We start from the raw sequence: 18,449 nt of genomic DNA on the forward strand, positions 1-18,449 counted from the left end.
GAAAAGCCCCGAGTTTCCTGCCCTGAGTTTCAATTGCCAGAATCTTGTGGCACTGAGTGTGGCTCTTGTGGGACCACGGGAGTCCCACTAGGAGAGGTCTCTGTGGAGGTCACTCCCCGGGGCTGGAGGGATATTCTGGGGCAAGGTGCTTGCCTGGCACATAGCGAGCCAGTTGGAATCCCTTAGCTGGTTCCCTGAAGCACTGCCTAGGATTCACTCCTGAGCACAGAACCAGCAGTAGCCCCTGACCACCCCGGAGTGTGGCCCCAGCCTCCCCCCAATAAATAAACCTAAACATTAATATGAAAGAGTCTTCAAGTTTCAAAGCCTATTTAAAATTTATTAGCTCTAGTTGCCTGAGAGCTCAGGGGGCTGAAGCACAGGCTTTGCATATAGGGGTTTTGGTCCCCAGGACTGTATCATCCCCTGAGATCATCAAGGACCTCTGAGCACTGAGCCAGGAATGGTCCCCAAACAAAACAATGCAAAAGGATGTATTAGCTCTTAATAGAGTCTTCTTGGAGTCACGTGGTTAAAGTATAACACTGATCTCAGGAGAAGCCTTCCTCCTGCTGAAATTCTACCTGTCATTTTCACTAAAAGAACTGGAATCCTTGGGGGAAATGGCAGATTCAGTTCACAGGTGGGAAATGTCCACCTTGTCACTTTGGAAAGTGAGAAACTGTCGATCCAAAATAGTCAGAAACCAGGGAAACTGTGCTCCCATTAGCCAGAGGTGAGACAAGCTGATGAACAAGATCATAATTGCCCTGGATCAAAACACGTCAGCTATATTTAAATCCCTGAGTTCATAATGATAGAAAAATGTCTGGCACCACCATTGTAAGATGTTACAGAACCAACTCATTATTTTGGAAATGAGTCATAAAAAGGGAAGAATCAAGCACAGATTCTAGTTTTCTGATGTGAACTGTGGCTCCGAGTAGCTGGGGAGGGGCTGGGGATGCATTCAGAATGATTGCCCCAGATCCATTCTTCCCATTTTCAGTCCCTAGTGAGTGCATGAATGTAGAGGAATAATCCTCACTGTGGCTAATCTCAGAATGAAACACTTGGGGATCAGAACCTCCGGACTGGTGATCCCCCAACCTATCCGAACACTGGCATGCCCTACCCGCTGTGCTATCTCTCCAGCCCCTGGCATGTAAAAATTGTAGTCTTTTCAAAAATTGTTTTCCATATTTTCTAAAAATTCTGAGGCCCAAGTCCCACACTGGGCAATAAAATCACGCTATGGAAGCCTGGTGGGACAAAGGCATTGAGATTTTTTTAACCTCATATTGTTTATGACAACACAAAGGCAAATGAAATTATTAAAAACTTAATAAGAGTCAGTTTGTGATAATTGTTCTATCTCACAACGAGGTGATGAAGGTCAGTGTCTGAGGAGCTGCTGTGTTAATTGAGTCTTCTGTGTTACTGTTTAGGCTCACTGGTTGGTGGGCTTCTCTGCAACTTTCCCATCAGATTTGCTGTGATCCTACTAGGCTGACAGTTCTATGAAATTGGGAGGTGTGGGACTGGAGCAATAGCACAGCAGGTAGGGCGTTTGCTTTGCACGTGGCTGACCTGGGTTTGATTCCCAGAATTCCCAGTGCTTGGTCCCCTGAGCACTGCCAGAAGTAATTCCTGAGTGCAGAGCCAGGAGTAACCCCTGAGCATTGCCGGGTGTGACCCAAAATGCAAAAAAAAAAAAAAAAAAGAAATTGGGAGGTGTCACACGGTCGCATATGTGGCCATGTGGTCCAGGCTCTACATCTGAAACTATTTGGTGGTAAGGCAGTTTGATGAGGTTCATTTGCGGAGATGGTTCTACGTTGGAGAGTGTTGGATGTGGTTGTGGGTGGCTGTGCCTTTAGGCAAAAAAGGGTAATTTGCCTGACCCCATTCTGAGAAGACTTCGGAATTCTCAGCCCACCGACTAGTCGCCCCCTGGGAAGACTCAGTTGTCAGCATTCTGTTTGAGATTAGTTGTGGAGCTGGGCCACTCCAGATAGGAGAGTGTTGAGTATGACTGTGGGCCGCTGTGCCTTCAGGCAGAAAGGGAAGTCTTCCTGCCCCACTCCGAGAAGGCCCCAGAGTTCTTGGTCTAGACCAGTCTTCCTGGGGAGACCCAGCAGTTTCATGTTTTTTTGGAGACATGGCACTGGGCTTTTTCTCTGTCAGCAAGATGAGGAACTTGAACACTTTGAAGCTTCTAAGGGTGCAGACAAATCAGTGTTGGCTCAGCTCTGACTCCTAGGATGCAAGAGCAGGTTTCTACTGCAGGAGGCAACTAGGAGAAGTCAGACCTAGGGAGAGACCCTGAAGGACATTATCTGTGGGGCGGGAGAATAGAGCAGTGTTTTAGAGCACTAGCTGGCAAGCATATGGTCAAGAGTTCGAAGCCCAGGACGGGCACCTAGAAATAATATCATGTGACCTGATATACACAGCACACTGATAACACAACAGAATCTCTCCTGCCTTGTGACAAAGTCGTTGTCAGGCCCATGACCACCATGGCTGTTTTTGTGGGTCTTGCATGGCTGGGCATAGACCCACATCTGCCAGATGTGGAAGTGTTTATTCAGCCATCTTCTGTGTTTTCCACCTTAGATAGTGATGATTGTAAAACATGGCCCTTTTATGGGTCTTTGGGAACAAATGACTGTAAATGACACTTCCTCTATCATAGGGACAGCCTTGAATGGAGTGAAAAATGCTAGAAAGGTTTTCTGGCTCCAAATCTGGATCCAAATTACATCCCTCTGGGTTTTGTTGTGTGCATCTTCGAGCTCATTTCACATGAGCATTGTCTTGAGAATGTAGCTATCAGACACCATAACGGTGCCTTTTAAAAGATGTGGAATGATGATGGTAAAGAAATAGTTTCAGGGAGTCTTGGGGCCTTAAGTGAATTAATTGGAAAATACAGTAGTGCTGAAGGCCAGTGATGAAATGAACTTAGGAAGTTAAAAGGAAAAAAATATTCAAAGAGATGAGAAAAAAAGCAAATTGAAAGAAACACCAAGATCTTTATTTAATAAATAAGCTCAATTAATAGGACAGGAAACAACACAAAATGGAAATGATCAACAAAAGCAAAAATTGATATCAGGCGGATAAATAGAGCAGCGGTTTTGAGCACCAACTCTTAAGCATGTGGCCAAGAGTTCGAAGCCCAGGAATGCTCTGAAAAGATGAATAAAACAGACAAGGCATCAAAAGACTAACCAAAGAAAATATTTCAATACAAACTAAGAACAGAAGGAAATAGCATTAGCCCCCTAGAAGATACCTACCAAAATTTATGACAAAATCTCACAACTAACTTTGATACATTAGGAACATTCCTACAGTCAGAAATGAGAAAGAGAGGGTATGGGAGAAGGGGCACAAAACTGGAACTCATGTTCTCCATGCAGGAACCACAGGCCCCATCCCTGGTATCTCACATTCTCCTAAGCACTGCCAGGAGTGGCCTCTGAGCACTGAACATGAAGTATAGTCTGAGTACCAGCAGGATGATCTCAAAAATAAAAGAAAGAAAGAAAGAAAGAAAGAAAGAAAGAAAGAAAGAAAGAAAGAAAGAAAGAAAGAAAGGAGAAAGAAAGGAGTAAGGAAAGAAAGAAAGAAGGAAGGAAAGAGAGAAAGGAAGGAAGAAAGGAAGAAAGGAAGAAAGAAAGAAAGGAGTAAGGAAAGAAAGAAAGAAGGAAGGAAAGAAAGAAAGAAAGAAAGAAAGAGAGAAAGAAAGGAAGAAAGGAAGAAAGAAAAGAAGAAGGAAAGAAAGAAAGAAAGGAAGAAAGAAAGAAAGAAAGAAAAATGAAGAAAGAAAGAAGGAAAAAGAAGAAAAGGATGATTTCTTTCACTGCCACTCCTAGACATTATAGTAGAGGTCCCAGCTAGTATAATAAGAAAATGGAAGCAAAGAGATGAGAAAGAGAAAGCAAAGAGATGAGATGAGAAAGAGAACAAACTGATATTATGTATATAATATCTGATATATATTATATATTATGTATATAATACCTGATATTATGTATATAAAGCTCAATTGTCAACCTAAGAAAACAAGGAGATTCCACATGCAAATCAGTAGAATTACTAAGTTTAGGGACAAAGCCCTAGTACAGAGGGCGGGTGCTTGCTTTGCACGTGGACAACCCAGGTTTGATCTCTGGCACCTCATATGGTCCCCGGAGCATCGACAGAAGTGATCCCTGAGTGCAGAGTCAGGAGCAAACCCTGGGCACTGCTGGGTGTGGTACAAAAAACAAAAGTGTAGAAGGACTACTGATTACAAGACTGGCATCTTAGGGTTCCCATTATGAGCAATTCCAATAACCAAAATACGTAACTAGAAAAAATAATCTTCTGGGCCTAAACTTACTGAAAGGACAGAGACACCAGAGAGCTAGTGCAGGGAGCAAGGAGCTTGCCTCACATGCAGCTGACCCCAGTCCACCCCTAGCCACTACGTAGACTCCCAGAGCACTGCCAGGAGTGACCACTGAGCACAGGATCAGGAGTAAGCCCTGAGCACCATGGCTGCGGCTCAATGCCGCGTTCCCCCACATAGACAGAGAGAATGGAATCCAGGGAGATTTGAACACACTCATGGATAGTCCTAATGTTGTGATAATGTTGGTACTCTCCACTAATTTGTGAATTCACTGCGATTCCAATAAAAGTCGCGACAGGATTTTTCATCCATGTAGACCAATTAATTCCAAAATGAATAGGAGGAAGGAAAATATGAAAGTATAATAGATTCCTGGTGACCCTAGACCAGGCAAATGGATCAGAGCAGATGCATTGGCCGAGAGGAGTGGGGTAAGGCAGTGGGGAAAGAGTGGGGGGCGCGCAATCTCCTTTCCAGACCACCCTGGGGGTGCTCTTGGGTGGGGTTGTTTCACCAGGTGACATTCGGACGCACAACTTCTCTTTAAAGAGCCCGCCTCCACCTTGTTCCTGAACAACCCCAACCCTTATTCCTGGGAAGCCCCGCCCCCACGGGGAGCGAATGACCATTCTGGTCTGTGGGCTTGGGGCGTTCATCAACCACTCCTGGTACAGGAGAGAAAGGAAGCCAGTGATTTGCAGCCCGAGGTCTCGAGGGGACGGTCCCCCGGAGAGGGGTCTGGTGCTCAGGGGAATGGAGCCCACCAGGGCCGGCAGCTCTGCGGTTGCAGTGCGAGCGTGACTGCACCCAGTCTCGGCCCTTTCTCTCAGGCCCCAGAGCTGGGTCTTCACCGGTTCTCTTGTTACGGTTGGGGGCAGAGGGGCCCGGGCAGAAGAAGGAAATAGGCGGAGAAGTCGATCCACAGGGTGCGGTGAGCCATTTTTTTTTTTTTTTGGTCACACCCGGCGATGCAGAGGGGTCACTCCTGGCTCTGCACTCAGGAATTACTCCTGGCGGTGCTCAGGGGACCATACGGGATGCTGGGAATCAAACCCGGGTCGGCCGCATGCAAGGCAAACGCCCTACCCGCTGTGCTATCACTCCAGCCCCACGGTGAGCCATTTTTGAAGGAAACTTCTTAATCCAGCAACTCTCTCCTTTCTCTTCACGCTGTCCATGTTTTTTTTTTTTTTTTTTACTTTTTGCTTTTTGGGTCACACCCAGCAGTGCTCAGGGTTTACTCCTTTCTCATGCACTCAGGAATTACTCCTGGCAGTGCTCGGGGAACCATATGGGATGCTGGGAATTGAACCTAGGTCAGCCGTGTACAAGGCAAATGCCCTACCCATTGTGCTATCATTCCAGCCTGTTTATTACATTTTAATGGTATTTGTGAATTTGTGAGGTGTTTTTTTGTTGGTTTGTTTGTTTTTTGCTTTTGGGCCACACCTGACTATGTTTAGGGCTTACTCCTAGCTCTCTGCGCTCAGGGCTCACTCCCAGCAGTGCTTGGGAGACCAGATGGGATGCGGGGATTGAACCTGGGCCAGCTGCTTGCAAGGCAAATACCCTCCCTGCTATACTATCTCTGTAACCATAATAAATTTACATCCTGCGAGACTGGGGGCTGGGACTTTCCTTTACTTGTGGGAGGGGTGACAGTATCCACCCAGGGTCACTGGGGTCTCAGGCTCTGAGTAAGGACCCCAGTGAGAAAGACCATCCTTGGGACCGAGCAGGAAACCAGGGCACTGAGCGGTGGGGGCAGTAGACCCATTTTGCCCTGTTGCTCGAGAGGCCAGTGGCCAGACTCACTCCGGCTTACTTTGAAGTAGGTACTGGAGCTCCGGAGAGGGATGTCTGGCCAGTGACCACCTCAGACTCTGTCCTGGGGGTCTGGGCTGCAAAGCAGAGTTGACAGTGGTGTCCAGTACATTCCCCACTGACGCCCTGTGTCTGGAAACGTCTGCATGAGGTTCAGAACCACAGGATCGGACTTTCCATTAAATGCAGTTACAGAATTAGGGCATGGACTTGCATGATAATTAGCATGTGTAATTAGGCGCAGGCTTCTTGTCCCTTAATTAGACAATCAAGACATCCAATTACAAAATTAAGATGTAATTACGTGGCCCAAGATCTACATATTTCTTTCTAACCCATCGGAGATCACATTTAGAAAATAATTCATAAAATGATTGAGGAAAGGGGCAGAGAAGCCGGACTGGTAGACGCCGGGAAAGGTGGTGAGATCTGCGGCTGCTGCTTCTCTGAGGTGGAAGGGGAGTTTCTGTTATTTATTTATTTTAGGCTGGGGGCCACACCCAGCTGTATTCAGGGCTTACTCCTGGCTCTGTGCTCAGGAATCACTCCTACAGGGGGCTCAGGAGACCCTATCGGATGCTGGGGATTGAACCCAGGTCGGCCACATGCAAGGCGAGTGCCTCAACCCCTGTACTGTGTAGCTCTGGTCCTGCCTGTGGCTCTTTTCTACGCCTTTTGGTTCCGCTTGAACTTGAACTGTCCTGTGAAACCCTTTCAAGCTAATAATAAGGGCGGAGAGAGCTGTCCCTTGAAAGTCCGCCCTAGTGCTCAGAGGAACATGAATCAGGAGTCCCGTTGGCTTGGCCTTTGCCTGAGCAGCGGGGCCTTGGACGTGTTCCTTGTGGAAGTGCTTCTCGCTGGGCTGCAGGGAGGAATGAGGAAGGTCAAGGACGCAGCCAATATTCCCGCTGGCTCCGGATCCCTGAGTCCCTGAGCCATGGTCGGGAGCGAGGGAGCCGGGAGGTCGCGCCCGCCTCTCGCTTTCCTTGCTCTTGCATGGGGCGCTGGCCGATGTCCGCAGGATGCTGAAACACCCAGTTTGACTCATTAATTTTTCTGAATTAGCCGAACTTTTGACCTAATTGGCTGGCTGACTAGGGCTTGCAGCCATGTGTCTGGGTTTTGCTAAGCCTGTTTTGCTCTTAGCCCTCAGTCCCATAAACGGCTGAAATATCTTAGTGATTCCAGTGTTTTGACAGCTACCCTGCCCTTCTCAGCGCACCACTTTCTCCTGAAAAGTGGCACGGAAATCTGTGGGGCCCGTTCCCTCGTGTTGGGGAAAATATACTTCCCGGATGCTTGCAGGCTGTGAAATCAAAGCTGTAAAGAGGTTGTAAGTGGCTAGGGGCAGGGCAGGGGGGGCGTGTGTGTGTGTGTGTGTGTGTGTGTGTGTGTGTGTGTGTGTGTGTGTGTGTGTAGGGGTGACAGGCAGACCCTCTGTCCCTGTGTTTTATTTTTCTCTGTCAGACCCTGGAACGTGGTGGGCGACAGATTCCGTGCAGTCAGATTCCAGATGAGTTTTGACCAAGAAAGATACAAATTTGCACAGGACATGGACTTCTGCCACTGTAGCTTTTTGCCCTTTTTCTTTTATTCCTTTCTCTTCCCGAAACAACTGTTTCTGGCTGGTAGGGGCCACGTCTTGTGGGGACTCAGGCCACTCCTGGCCATGCTGGGGCCAGAACAGCAGGCTCTAGGGTCAGCCCTCAGGCCTGGTGGGGCTCAGAGCTCACCCGCACAGTCAGTGCTGCCCGAGCAGGCTGGAGTGCGAGGGTCTCACACGTGGGTGAGTGGGCTTTACACCTGAGCTCTCCTTCGGACCTCCCAAGCAGTACTTTAATTTTTAATTTTTTTTTTCTTTTTTGGGTCACACCCGGCATGCTCAGGGGTTATTCCTGGCTCTGCACTCAGGATTTACCCCTGGCGGTGCTCGGGGGACCATATGGGACACTGGGAATCGAACCCGGGTCGGCCGCGTGCAAGGAAAACGCCCTACCCGCTGTACTATTGCTCCAGCCCCTTATTTTTAATTTTTTAATTAAAAAATATTTTTAATGAGTCACCATGAGATACAGTTACAGACTTACAAACTTTCCTACTCAATCATTGTATGATCAAGCATGACCAAGCGGCACTTTTAAATGGGTTTTGTTTGTTTGTTTCATTGAATCACCATGAGATACACAGTCACTAAGTTGTTCATGACTGAGTTTCAGTCATACAGTGTTCCAACACCAGTTCCTTTTTTCTTAAAAATGAGTCACCATGAGATACAGTTATAGATTTACAAACTTTCGTGATACATTTCAGTCATACAATGATCAAGTACCCATCCCTCCACCTGTACCCATTCTCCACCACCAATGTTCCCAGTGTCCCTCCCGCCACCCCCCTATCCTTTGTCATCCCCCCCACCCCTGTCTCTGTGGCAGGCACATTCCCTTTTACTCTCTCTCTCCTTTTGGGTGTTATGGTTCGCAATACGGGTACTCAGTGGCCATCATGTCTGGTCCATAGCCTACTTTCAGCGAACATCTCCCATCCCGAGTGAGCCCTCCAAGCATCATTTACTTGAACACCCGTCCCTTTACCAGTGACATTTCCCACCACCGATGTCCCCATTTTCCCTCCCATCAACCCCTCCACCAACCCCACTCCCTGGCTGCCTCTATGACGAGCACTTTTCTTCTCTCTCTCCTCTGTCTCTTCTCTCTCTCTCTCTCTCTCTCTCTCTCTCTCTCTCTCTCTCTCTCTCTCTCTCTCTCTCCTTATATGCACTGTGGTTTATAATACAGCATTGAAAGGTTATCATGTATAACTCTTTACCTCCTTTCAGTTCTCAGTCTTGTCCAGAGTGATCATGTCCAACTGTCATTGCCATTGTGGTCCCTTCTCTGTCCTAACTTCCCCACATCCCCCACCCCCCCGCCCCACTTGTGACAAGCTTCCAACTTGGGACCTCCTGGCTCTATTCCTAATGTCTTTTTGTTCAGGTGGGGAGCAGGAGCGGGGAGTTGGGCCACTGCTGGCTGTGTCAGGGCTTACTCCTGGCTCTGCTCAGGGACCTCTCCTGGTGGCTCAGGGACCATATAGTGTCTGAGATTGAACCCGGGTTGGTCGAATGCAAGGCAAATGGCCAATCCACTGTACTCCTGCCCCTCTCTTTGGCCCTTTCAACTTGAACTCTCTACCCCTATTTCTGGGCAACTCACTCACTCTGATCTCTCTCTGGAACCAGAGCATGAGAGAAAGATCAGTTTCTCAGTATTTGTTTGACAGTGCTCTGCGCTTAGGGATCACTCCTGGCAGTTGTCAAGGAACCACATACTGTGCTGGGGATTGAACCCGGGTCAGCCCGGAGCGAGGCAAGCGCCCTTCGTGCTGGACTATCGCTCCGGCCCACGCATCTCAGCGTTTCCATCTCTCCTCTCTCCTAGGTATTCCACATCGGCCTTCTCCAGGCTGGAGAAGCTGGGCATCCGCCACCCCAAGCCTTCTCCTTTCATCGGCAATCTGACATTCTTCCGCCAGGTAAGGGCGGTCTCTGCCTCCTTCCATCATCGATGGAGCCCGCTGCTGAATGCCCCTCCCCCCACAAAGGGGCCCTTCTCTGGCCACGCCCCCCGGGGATGAAGTGTGCCGGACCTTCCCAGGACCGAGTGCTCACCTGATGCCCCTGGTCTGTGGCTGACTCTCCGTCCGCAGCCACGTGCCCTACCCTCCTTCCATCCATTCACCAAGGCCCATTCATGGGAAGGCTCCGGGGGCCAGACTCGGTTATGCAGAAACAGCGGGAGCTGTGCTAGCCTTCAGGCTCTGCACCCAAGTATGGTGAGGGACCTCGAAGTGGACAGACAGAGGTGGGAGCTGTGACTGTCCAGAGGGGGCAGAGAAAGATCCATCAGGGCTGCCATCATCCCAGTGGACTTCTTGGAGGAGGGGGTCCTGTAGGCGTCAGAGACATAAAGACGAGGACACCCAGACAGGGGCAGGACGACAGGACAGGGCCTGCGTGACGGAGCTGCCTGGTCGATGGGGAGCCTGGGAGAGTGAGGCTGTGGGGGATGCATCTAGAGAGGTCGCTGACAGCGCTCCTGCACTGTCTCCGGGCACGGGATGCCCAGGCGGGCCTTGCTCTGTTGGGGAGGGACACGTCTGTTAGACCTGCAGAGCCCAGGTATTGCGGGGGCGTCGCTGGGACCAGCTGAGAACTCAGCCCCACAGGCGAGGAAGGGAGCGGGTACAGGACCTTCCTTCCTTCCTTCCTTCCTTCCTTCCTTCCTTCCTTCCTTCCTTCCTTCCTTCCTTCCTTCCTTCCTTCCTTCCTTCCTTCCTTCCTTCCTTCCTTCCTTCCTTCCTTCCTCCCTCCTTCCCTCCCTCTCTCCCTCCCTCCCTCTCTCTTTTCCTTCCTTCCTTCTTCTCTTCTTTCCTTCCTTTCTTCCTTCCTTCCTTCCTACCTTCCTTCCTTTTCCCCTTCCTTCTTCCCTTCTTTCCTTCCTTTTTTCCTTCCTTTCTTCCTTCCTTCCTTCCTTCCTTCCTTCCTTCCTTCCTTCCTTCCTTCCTTCCTTCCTTCCTTCCTTCCTTCCTTCCTTCCTTCCTTCCTTCCTCCCTTCTTTCATATTTGCAAAAGTCAGTATGCTCAGGGCTTACCCCTGGCTCTGCACTCAAGAATTACTCCTGGCAGCGCTTGGGGGACCATATGGGATGCTGGGGTCAGCTAGACCCCCTTCCTGTTGGGTTTTCTCCAGTGTCTCCTGCTTCCCTGTAGGGTCACCACCCGCCAGGAGCCACAGATCCTGCTCCCGAGTGGCCGCTAAGCCCCACAGGGCAGGAAGGGCTGCGTTGGGGCCGTCTGATAACCTCCTTCTATAGCCCTATCCCAGCCCTGTGTCAGAAAGGCTGGCCCCGGGCACTCGATAGAAGGTGACACGAGCTATTTCTGTCCTGTGCCTCTCCCTGCTCAGCTTCTTTTCTTGTCCTTTCTGTCGCCTTTCTCCCCCTCGTCTCTCTTGCCGCTGGGCTTCTTCAACACCTTCCTGCTCACGGCGGCCAACGCATGACTCCTGTCACCCACGGCGACTTCACTGGCTGCCCAGAGCCAGGGGGGGAAAGGGGTGTGTCAAAATAGGACCCCAAGCGGGGCAGGAGGCTCAGGGACGGGCATCTCATGGATCTGGGGCAGGGGGCCGGCTAGCTGCGGTCAGCTGGGGGATGAGGTCAGCGGCAGCGTTTGGGGAAAGCAGGCCAGCTCTCACAGCCGTGGGTAATTTCTACCTAATGTGTCTTTCAGCTCATCGTCCTTGTACACACAAACCCTGCCAAGTACTTTTCGTGACTATATTTATATTCCTGTAAATGCTCCCGGGTAGGGAGCAAGGTGAGACAGAGCCATTTAGCAGATTTAATGAGAACGGGATGTGTGAAGGACACCCACCCCTTCGACCTTCTCCCCCAACTCTCTTCTCTCCCTCAGGCCTCGTCTGCCCGAGGCCCTTCCCCGGCCTCCAACCCCTCATGCAGAATTGGTGGTTGCTTTATTCCCACGGTACCACAGACGACCAAATTTCAACATCCTGCTCCTGCATGAGCCCTGGGGTCTATCTACACCCCCCACTCCAACCCCTCTGGTCACCCCACGTCCCTACAACACAAGGCTACTAGAATGTTCTAACCCTCCATGCACTGGTGTCCCTGCTGTCCCCACTCCAAATGAGTCTTGTGGTTCATCCTCTCTCCAAAGTTGCTCTGCGCTGCTTGTGTTTCGAAATGTTGCTGTTAATTACAATTTAAATCGAATCATGCTAATTCAGGACTGGGGCTGATTTGGAGTGAGACTCAGCAGAAGTTTACCCCGAGAGCGGCTGGGAGAGGCGGCTTTGCCAAAAATAATAATAATATAAACCCAATTGCGAAGAGGGAATGTTAACATCGTTGAGAAAGCAAATCGTTTTCAAATATTTTAGTTGCAATTATACATAAATAGTTTAAGTACAAACGATCTCTGATGTCCATTAAGGCAGAGCTGGTGAAGACTTTTTTTTCTTCGCAATCTGAATTTTTTTTTTTAAGCTACTAGTTTGTTCTAATACTCTAAAGTCCTCGAAAGCCATAGCGCTTCTCTTCTTCTTTTTTTTTTTAATCTCTGTAATGGGCTTCTCTCTGCTCCAGAATTGTCTTTTTCGCTAAGTCCGGATGCTGGGAGCCAGGGGGAAGGCTCAGAGCTGCAGCTCCTGCCTGGTACGAGTGAGCTTCCCACGTTTGATCCCAGCGCCACCTGGGCCCGTGGCACTGCCAGGCACGGCCCTGGGATGCCCAGAGAGCATCTCGTTCCTGGAGCCAAGCATGGCACCATCGGGTGGCCCCGGCCCCTGGGTCATTGCTGGGGAGGCACCCCTACCTCCCCCGATGTACGAATGCTCGCCACCTCGTGGGGTCTCACCATGGTGCTGTTTTCCGCAGGGCTTTTGGGACAGTCACCTGACACTCAGGAGTCTCTACGGACCTGTGAGCGGGTAAGAGGGAAAGCGGCCCTGGCGGGATTTGGTGTTTGCCGAGGCAAGAGCAGTGCGGCGGCGAGAGCCCCCAAAGGGAGGGCCAGCCAGGGAGCCCTCCAGGGTTGCCCAACCGGGAAACGTGCTCACCAGCAAGGACCCCACTCCTCCGCCTTAAACACCACAGCCTGTTGTCTGGGGCCCTGGTGCCTTTCTCCTCCCTCACCAAGACCCCCAGGGTGGACAGCCCTGTGGCCTCCTGTGCTTCATCTAAGTGGCCCTGCCCCTGTCAGTCCACGTGTGTCTCTCCACCTTCCTGCACCTGCTTTGCTCTACCCGGTGGGGAAAGATGCTGACCTGGGGCTGGAGCGATAGCACAGCGGGGAGGGCATTTGCCTTGCACGCGGCCGACCCGGGTTCGATTTCCAGCATCCCATATGGTCCTCCGAGCACTGCCAGGGTTAATTCCTGAGTGCAGAGCCAGGAGTAACCCTAGTGCATCGCCAAGTGTGACCCAAAAAGCAAAACAAACAAACAAAAAGATGCTAACCTACTCTGGGTGCTGGGGGAGAGGCCAGCACAACCCCCCGAGGCTGGCGGGAAGAGAGAGGGCCCAGCTCCACAGGCCTGGGAGGTCTACAGCCCACCCCCTTTAATTCTGTTTCGATTCGGTCTGGGGGCCACACCCAGAGGGGTTCAGGGCTTACACTTGCTTCTGTGCGTACGGGTCACTCCTGACAGGGCTAGAACCCCGGGCTGCCTGCATACAAAGCGCGTGCTGTCTCTCCTGCCCCTTCCCTTCAGTTCCCTGCAGAGCTCGCTCCTCTTTAAATGTAACACCCCCCCGCGCTCCCCCCCACACACACACCTGGACTCTGCCATGCAAACCCAGGTCCAGCCATCTCACCTCTTTAGGGGGAAAGGTGCGAAGCGGCTTCCCCCCTGTCCTGCCATTCCGGAGGCCTGGGCAGTGTGTGCGGCCTCTGGGTGGCCTTTGCTGCTGACCAGGGCTGGAACTGCTGGCTGCTCCTGTGCTCACACAGACCAGGGTGTGTGAATCTGTCTCACCCCACAGTCCATCTACCAGGCTCGCCCTTGCCGTGTTCATGTCCCAAGCTTAAACTCTTGACGCAAAGGCCCAGCCCAGAGAGACATGTGGTTTTGCGACCCTGCAAATGTCATCCGTGAGATGGTAGTCATACAAAGTCATACATGCTCTTGGTCACCGCTGCGTTCTGAGAAGCCCCTGTGTAGCACCGTAGCACATGAAGCACAGTGACTCTGCCTGGGCCAGCAACGGGGATGTTGCTGGTTAGTTGTCCATGGGACCCGTCTCTAACATGCCTTTTCGCTTGGTCTTTATTTTTCTTTTCTTTTTAAATTCCATTGTTTTTTGTTTTAAGCATAATGGGTGCTTGCATGAAGGCTCAAGCGATTGAACTGTTTTGCTCTTTATTCTCTCTCTCTCTCTCTCTCTCTCTCTCTCTCTCTGTGTCTCTTTCTCTTCCCCCCTTCCCCCATGCTTCAGGGCTTTGACACTGAGCCCTCCCAGCTTCTCTAACTCTTGTGCTGTTTCATGGTTCTGAAGTTCTCCTTCCTGCTGGACATTGGTCTTCGAGGTCGCCCTGACATTGCTGAGATATAAGGCTGCTCTGAACTGCCGAGGGTCGGCTTCTCCAGAATTAGAAAAGCCATCCCCGAGCTCTGGTTCTAGGAATCATTTTGAAGAGCTTCAGAGAGAACCTCCGGGTTTTTTAAAAAAAATAATTTAAAATGTCAGATGGAGAGTTTAAAGGTCACTGCATTAACAGGCAGGGTGTGTGTGTGTGCGTGTGTGTGTGTCTGAGAGAGAGAGAGAGGGAGAGAGAGAGAGAGGATTGAGAGGTGGAGTGGAAGCTGGTTTCCTTGACAATGGGCTGTCCAATCTCCCCCTCCCCCTTTCAGTTAACACAATATATCTTTTTTCATTCCAAGAAAACTTAAATCATAGAATCACAGGGAGTGATTTCCAGTGCGATAGTAGAGATGGAAATGACAGTATCATCTTCACTCTTTGTTCCCACCTCTGGTGAAAGGGAAGGAAACAAAAAGAAAGGTGATGGCGTAATTTCTTCAAAGTTACCAGCCGTTCCCGCAGTGGGGTGTGGGGGGGGAGGGGGGCGGCGCAAGTCTGAGCTCTGCCATCTCGGCGAGATCACCGGGAAGGAAAGTGGAAATATCCAAGTGAAGGTCCTTCCTTGACCTCCAATGATTTCACTGCTGCTTTGATCACTAGGAAATGTATCGACTCCAGATGACTCTTCTGCAGCATGAAACTAGTAGGGTGATGGACTTGACCAGGGCCACGCTGTCCTGGGCTGTCAGAGAGAGCACGTCAGGGGCCCTTGAGCTCAGTGGTTGGAGACAGGCTCCTCTGTGCTCTGGTCAAGTGCAGTGGTTCTGTGTATGGTTGGAGTCTGGGACCTATTGGACCTGGGCTCCTGACCCCTTCCCTGGCCTCTCACTGCTCTGGAGGCACCTGTGGGAGAAGATTTCTGGCATGAGTGTGTGTGTGTGTGTGTGTGTGTGTGTGTGTGTGTATGAGAGAGAGAGAGAGAGGGAAAGAAAGACCATTTAAATGTGTATTATTGTCAGCATGAAAGTGGGTTTGCTCCTGAGCTCTTGGATTCTTGAAAATTCTTTTTTTTTTTTCCCTTTTTTTTTTGGGTCACACCTGGCGATGCTCAGGGGTCAATCCTGGCTCTGTACTCAGGAACCACTCCTGGCGGTGCTCAGGGGACCATATGGGATGCTGGGATTCAAACCTGGGTTGGCCGTGTGCAAGGCAAATGCCCTACCCACTGTGCTATCGCTCCAGCCCGGATTCTTGAAAATTCTATGAAAGGTTTGTTTGCACATGAAACTTGGATGCTCAAGAAGCTACAGCTGATCGTACAGGTCCCTCCCCCCTGGACAGCCTGTCCCTTTACCAGTGTGTGACGTCGCTCATCCTGTCCCTCCGTGGCCAGTCCGGTGTACGAAGTGCTTAATCCTGTTTCTGGCCATCTGCTCTGCTCCAGTGGACGCTGGCCTGGTCTTACCCGCACCCATGCTCTGTCCAGTGAGCACTTTGCTAGTCTCAGATCTGCAGCTGGAGCTCTGTCTCCTGTCCCCTTGCTGGACTTGCTGCCCTGTAACTTGTCTCCGGAACTCTCTAGGGCTCCCCGCGACTCCCTTTCTTTGGTTTCTAGCTACATCGGGTGAGACCCCTGCGGGCCAGCCTTCTGTCTGTGCATGGGTGAGGGGGCACAGAGGGTGCCTGGCAGGGGCTTCCTTTATCAGCGGCCAGTTCCCACCCCCAGCCATCCTGTGACCTATTTTGATTGGATGCCTTTTGGGCAGGTGAGAGTCAAGATGACCAATTACATAAGTCAGTTCGCCTGGAGTCCCGCCCTCCCCCTCCACCCTATCATTGTCACTGGCTCCACTGCTGCGTCCACGAAACAACCCCTGTGCTTTAGGGGACAACTAACTCCGTGTCCTGTTTGCTGGGCCCTGTGCAAAGCAAACAGCAGATGTGGTCTCTGCCCTCTTTGAACTTGAATGTAAAGCAGGTGGATCGGCCTAACTGGACACTCCGGTGGCTACTGTTGTGGTGACCAGGGGTTGCACAGAAGCCTGACTCTCTCTGAGGGTCGCCAGGTGGTTGCGTTTTCCTGGGGTCGTGCATGTGCTTCGGTCGAGTTGCCCACAGCATCCGGGTTGAGGTGCTTGTGATTGTCACTGCCGGGCTCATGTCTGGGCTCTCCAGGGGTGGCACTTCCTGGTCACAGTGCTTGCGCATCTTTCATTTGTGGCACTCCCTGGGGCTCACACCCCTTTGACTGCGGTGCACCCAGAAATCAAATCTGGGGACCACACAGAGCAGAGGTACCAAGAGATACCAGGCCTGTGCTGGGTGCATTTGGGGGCCTGGAGATTAAACTAATGGCCATACACTTCTACGGCATGTGCTCTTAGCCATCCCTTAGTCATTGAACCATCCCCTGGGTGCCCTGCACAATTACTCCTAATTACTCCTAATACTGGAGTAGGCCTCTTGTGAATGGCATGATAGTACCCTTGACAACATAGTATTAAAAAAAAATCAAACATTTTTTGCTTTAGATAACCTTCAGTTAATTACTGATTGATTACCGAGTTTCTCCTTCAGCCTGAGAATGAGACCCAAATTGGATTTCTATTCCTTTTCAAACCCTAAAAAAGCACTAATCATCTAGATATCTGAGGTTGAATATGCTCAGGATAAAGATGATGTTGAAGTTGACTTTGTAAAGCAGGGGAATGATATGCTTTTATGCTGCTATTTATTACTATCAATTGCTTATAGATATCCACGCAGTACCCTAAGGTCCCAAGACCCTCTTTCCTTCCAGTGAAATGAATCTAATACCTAATTCTCGTGTGTATGGGGACCAGGGGCGTGGCCATCCCCAACCGTGGAGCAGTTCTGAGGTATTGCTGGTGTCCTTCTATCCCAATCAATTCCAGCACAATCAGAGACCACATCAGAAGCCACGGTTCCACATCAAGGGCCATGGTCCTGTCCCCTGGGACTTCCCTGTCCCCATCAGAGGCCACACACTCACACGTTTAAGGTATTCTCTGTGCTTTCACCACCTGCGGATAGAAGGTTCTCATCACCTCATCCTGGAGTCCTTTGATCTGCTAGAGTCACTCAGAGAACTCAAAGCCATGTTTTACCTGCTAGATCACAGATTATGACACACCCAGGCACACCCAGTTGGCAGAGATGCATGAGGCCTGGCATGGGGGGAGGGGCCCTCCCCATCACCTCCTTATTGTTCCCCTGCCTGGAAGCTTTTGGAACTCGGTCCTGCTGGGTTTTCCTGGAGCGCTGTCTCAGAGATGTGACAGCGTGATGCGTCATCAGCCATTGGGGGTTGACTTCACACGTGGATGCTGCAGCAGACCACTGGTGGCCCGCACTTGAGTGTGGCTTAATTAACACAAATTGTAGTGCTGGCATCAACCCGGTAAACTCCAGACCCCTGGGGGTAGAAACTTCCTTCCTTTAATCATATGATTTGCTCCCTTGGTGGCCAGCCCTGTACTCCCCGCCTGGCCTGAAATGTTTCATTCGTACAACAAAGAGCACCTTTGTTTGCTCTCATCCCTGAGGAAATCACGAGGGTCTCGGGCACTGAGAATTAGGAACCGAAGGACAAATGCAAACGACCAATAGATTTCAGAAATCTAAATAAGCGCATAGAAATCTCTTCTACATCATGAGTTAGCACCTCTGCTCGTGTTTTAAGTGTGGGCCTTGCAGTTTGGCCTGCAGTTAGTCTCGCCCACCTTTTTTTTATTTTCTTGTCCCCACATCTCTTTACTCTCGATTGTCAAACCCACAGGTTCTCTTGGTTGGACTTGATTTTCATGCATCCTGTGTCTTCACCCTCTCCTTATTGAGGGGTCCCACTGGATCATGCGGGACCAAGACAGCTCTGTGGAATGATGTCATGTGCTGTCATTAGAATCTGAAGCCGTAAGCAGGGAAACTGCATCTTGGACATCACTCAAGAAGTGCAATAGAGAATATGGGGAATATAAGATGGAAAATAATCCAGTGTACTGAGCAGATAAACTGAGGACAGGCAGCTCTTTCCCTGACTTCATTCATTAATAAGACTTGGGAGATTGTCTCTCTTCATTCTATTTGTTCTTGT

The 18,449-nt window shown here is 50.5% G+C and overlaps 1 protein-coding gene across 1 annotated transcript in view; it reads left to right on the plus strand.

Annotated features, from left to right (window-relative positions):
* The window catches only part of TBXAS1 (thromboxane A synthase 1), a 187,558-nt gene that overhangs the window by 55,960 nt on the left and 113,149 nt on the right, over nt 1-18,449 (plus strand). The window contains exons 4-5 of the mRNA XM_055143695.1: nt 9,667-9,760; nt 12,689-12,741. Coding sequence (XP_054999670.1) covers nt 9,667-9,760; nt 12,689-12,741 — 147 coding nt within the window. The remainder of the gene's footprint in view (nt 1-9,666; nt 9,761-12,688; nt 12,742-18,449) is intronic.

The sequence above is a fragment of the Sorex araneus genome, chromosome 1 (genome assembly GCF_027595985.1).
Source record: "Sorex araneus isolate mSorAra2 chromosome 1, mSorAra2.pri, whole genome shotgun sequence".
Lineage (NCBI taxonomy): Eukaryota > Metazoa > Chordata > Mammalia > Eulipotyphla > Soricidae > Sorex > Sorex araneus.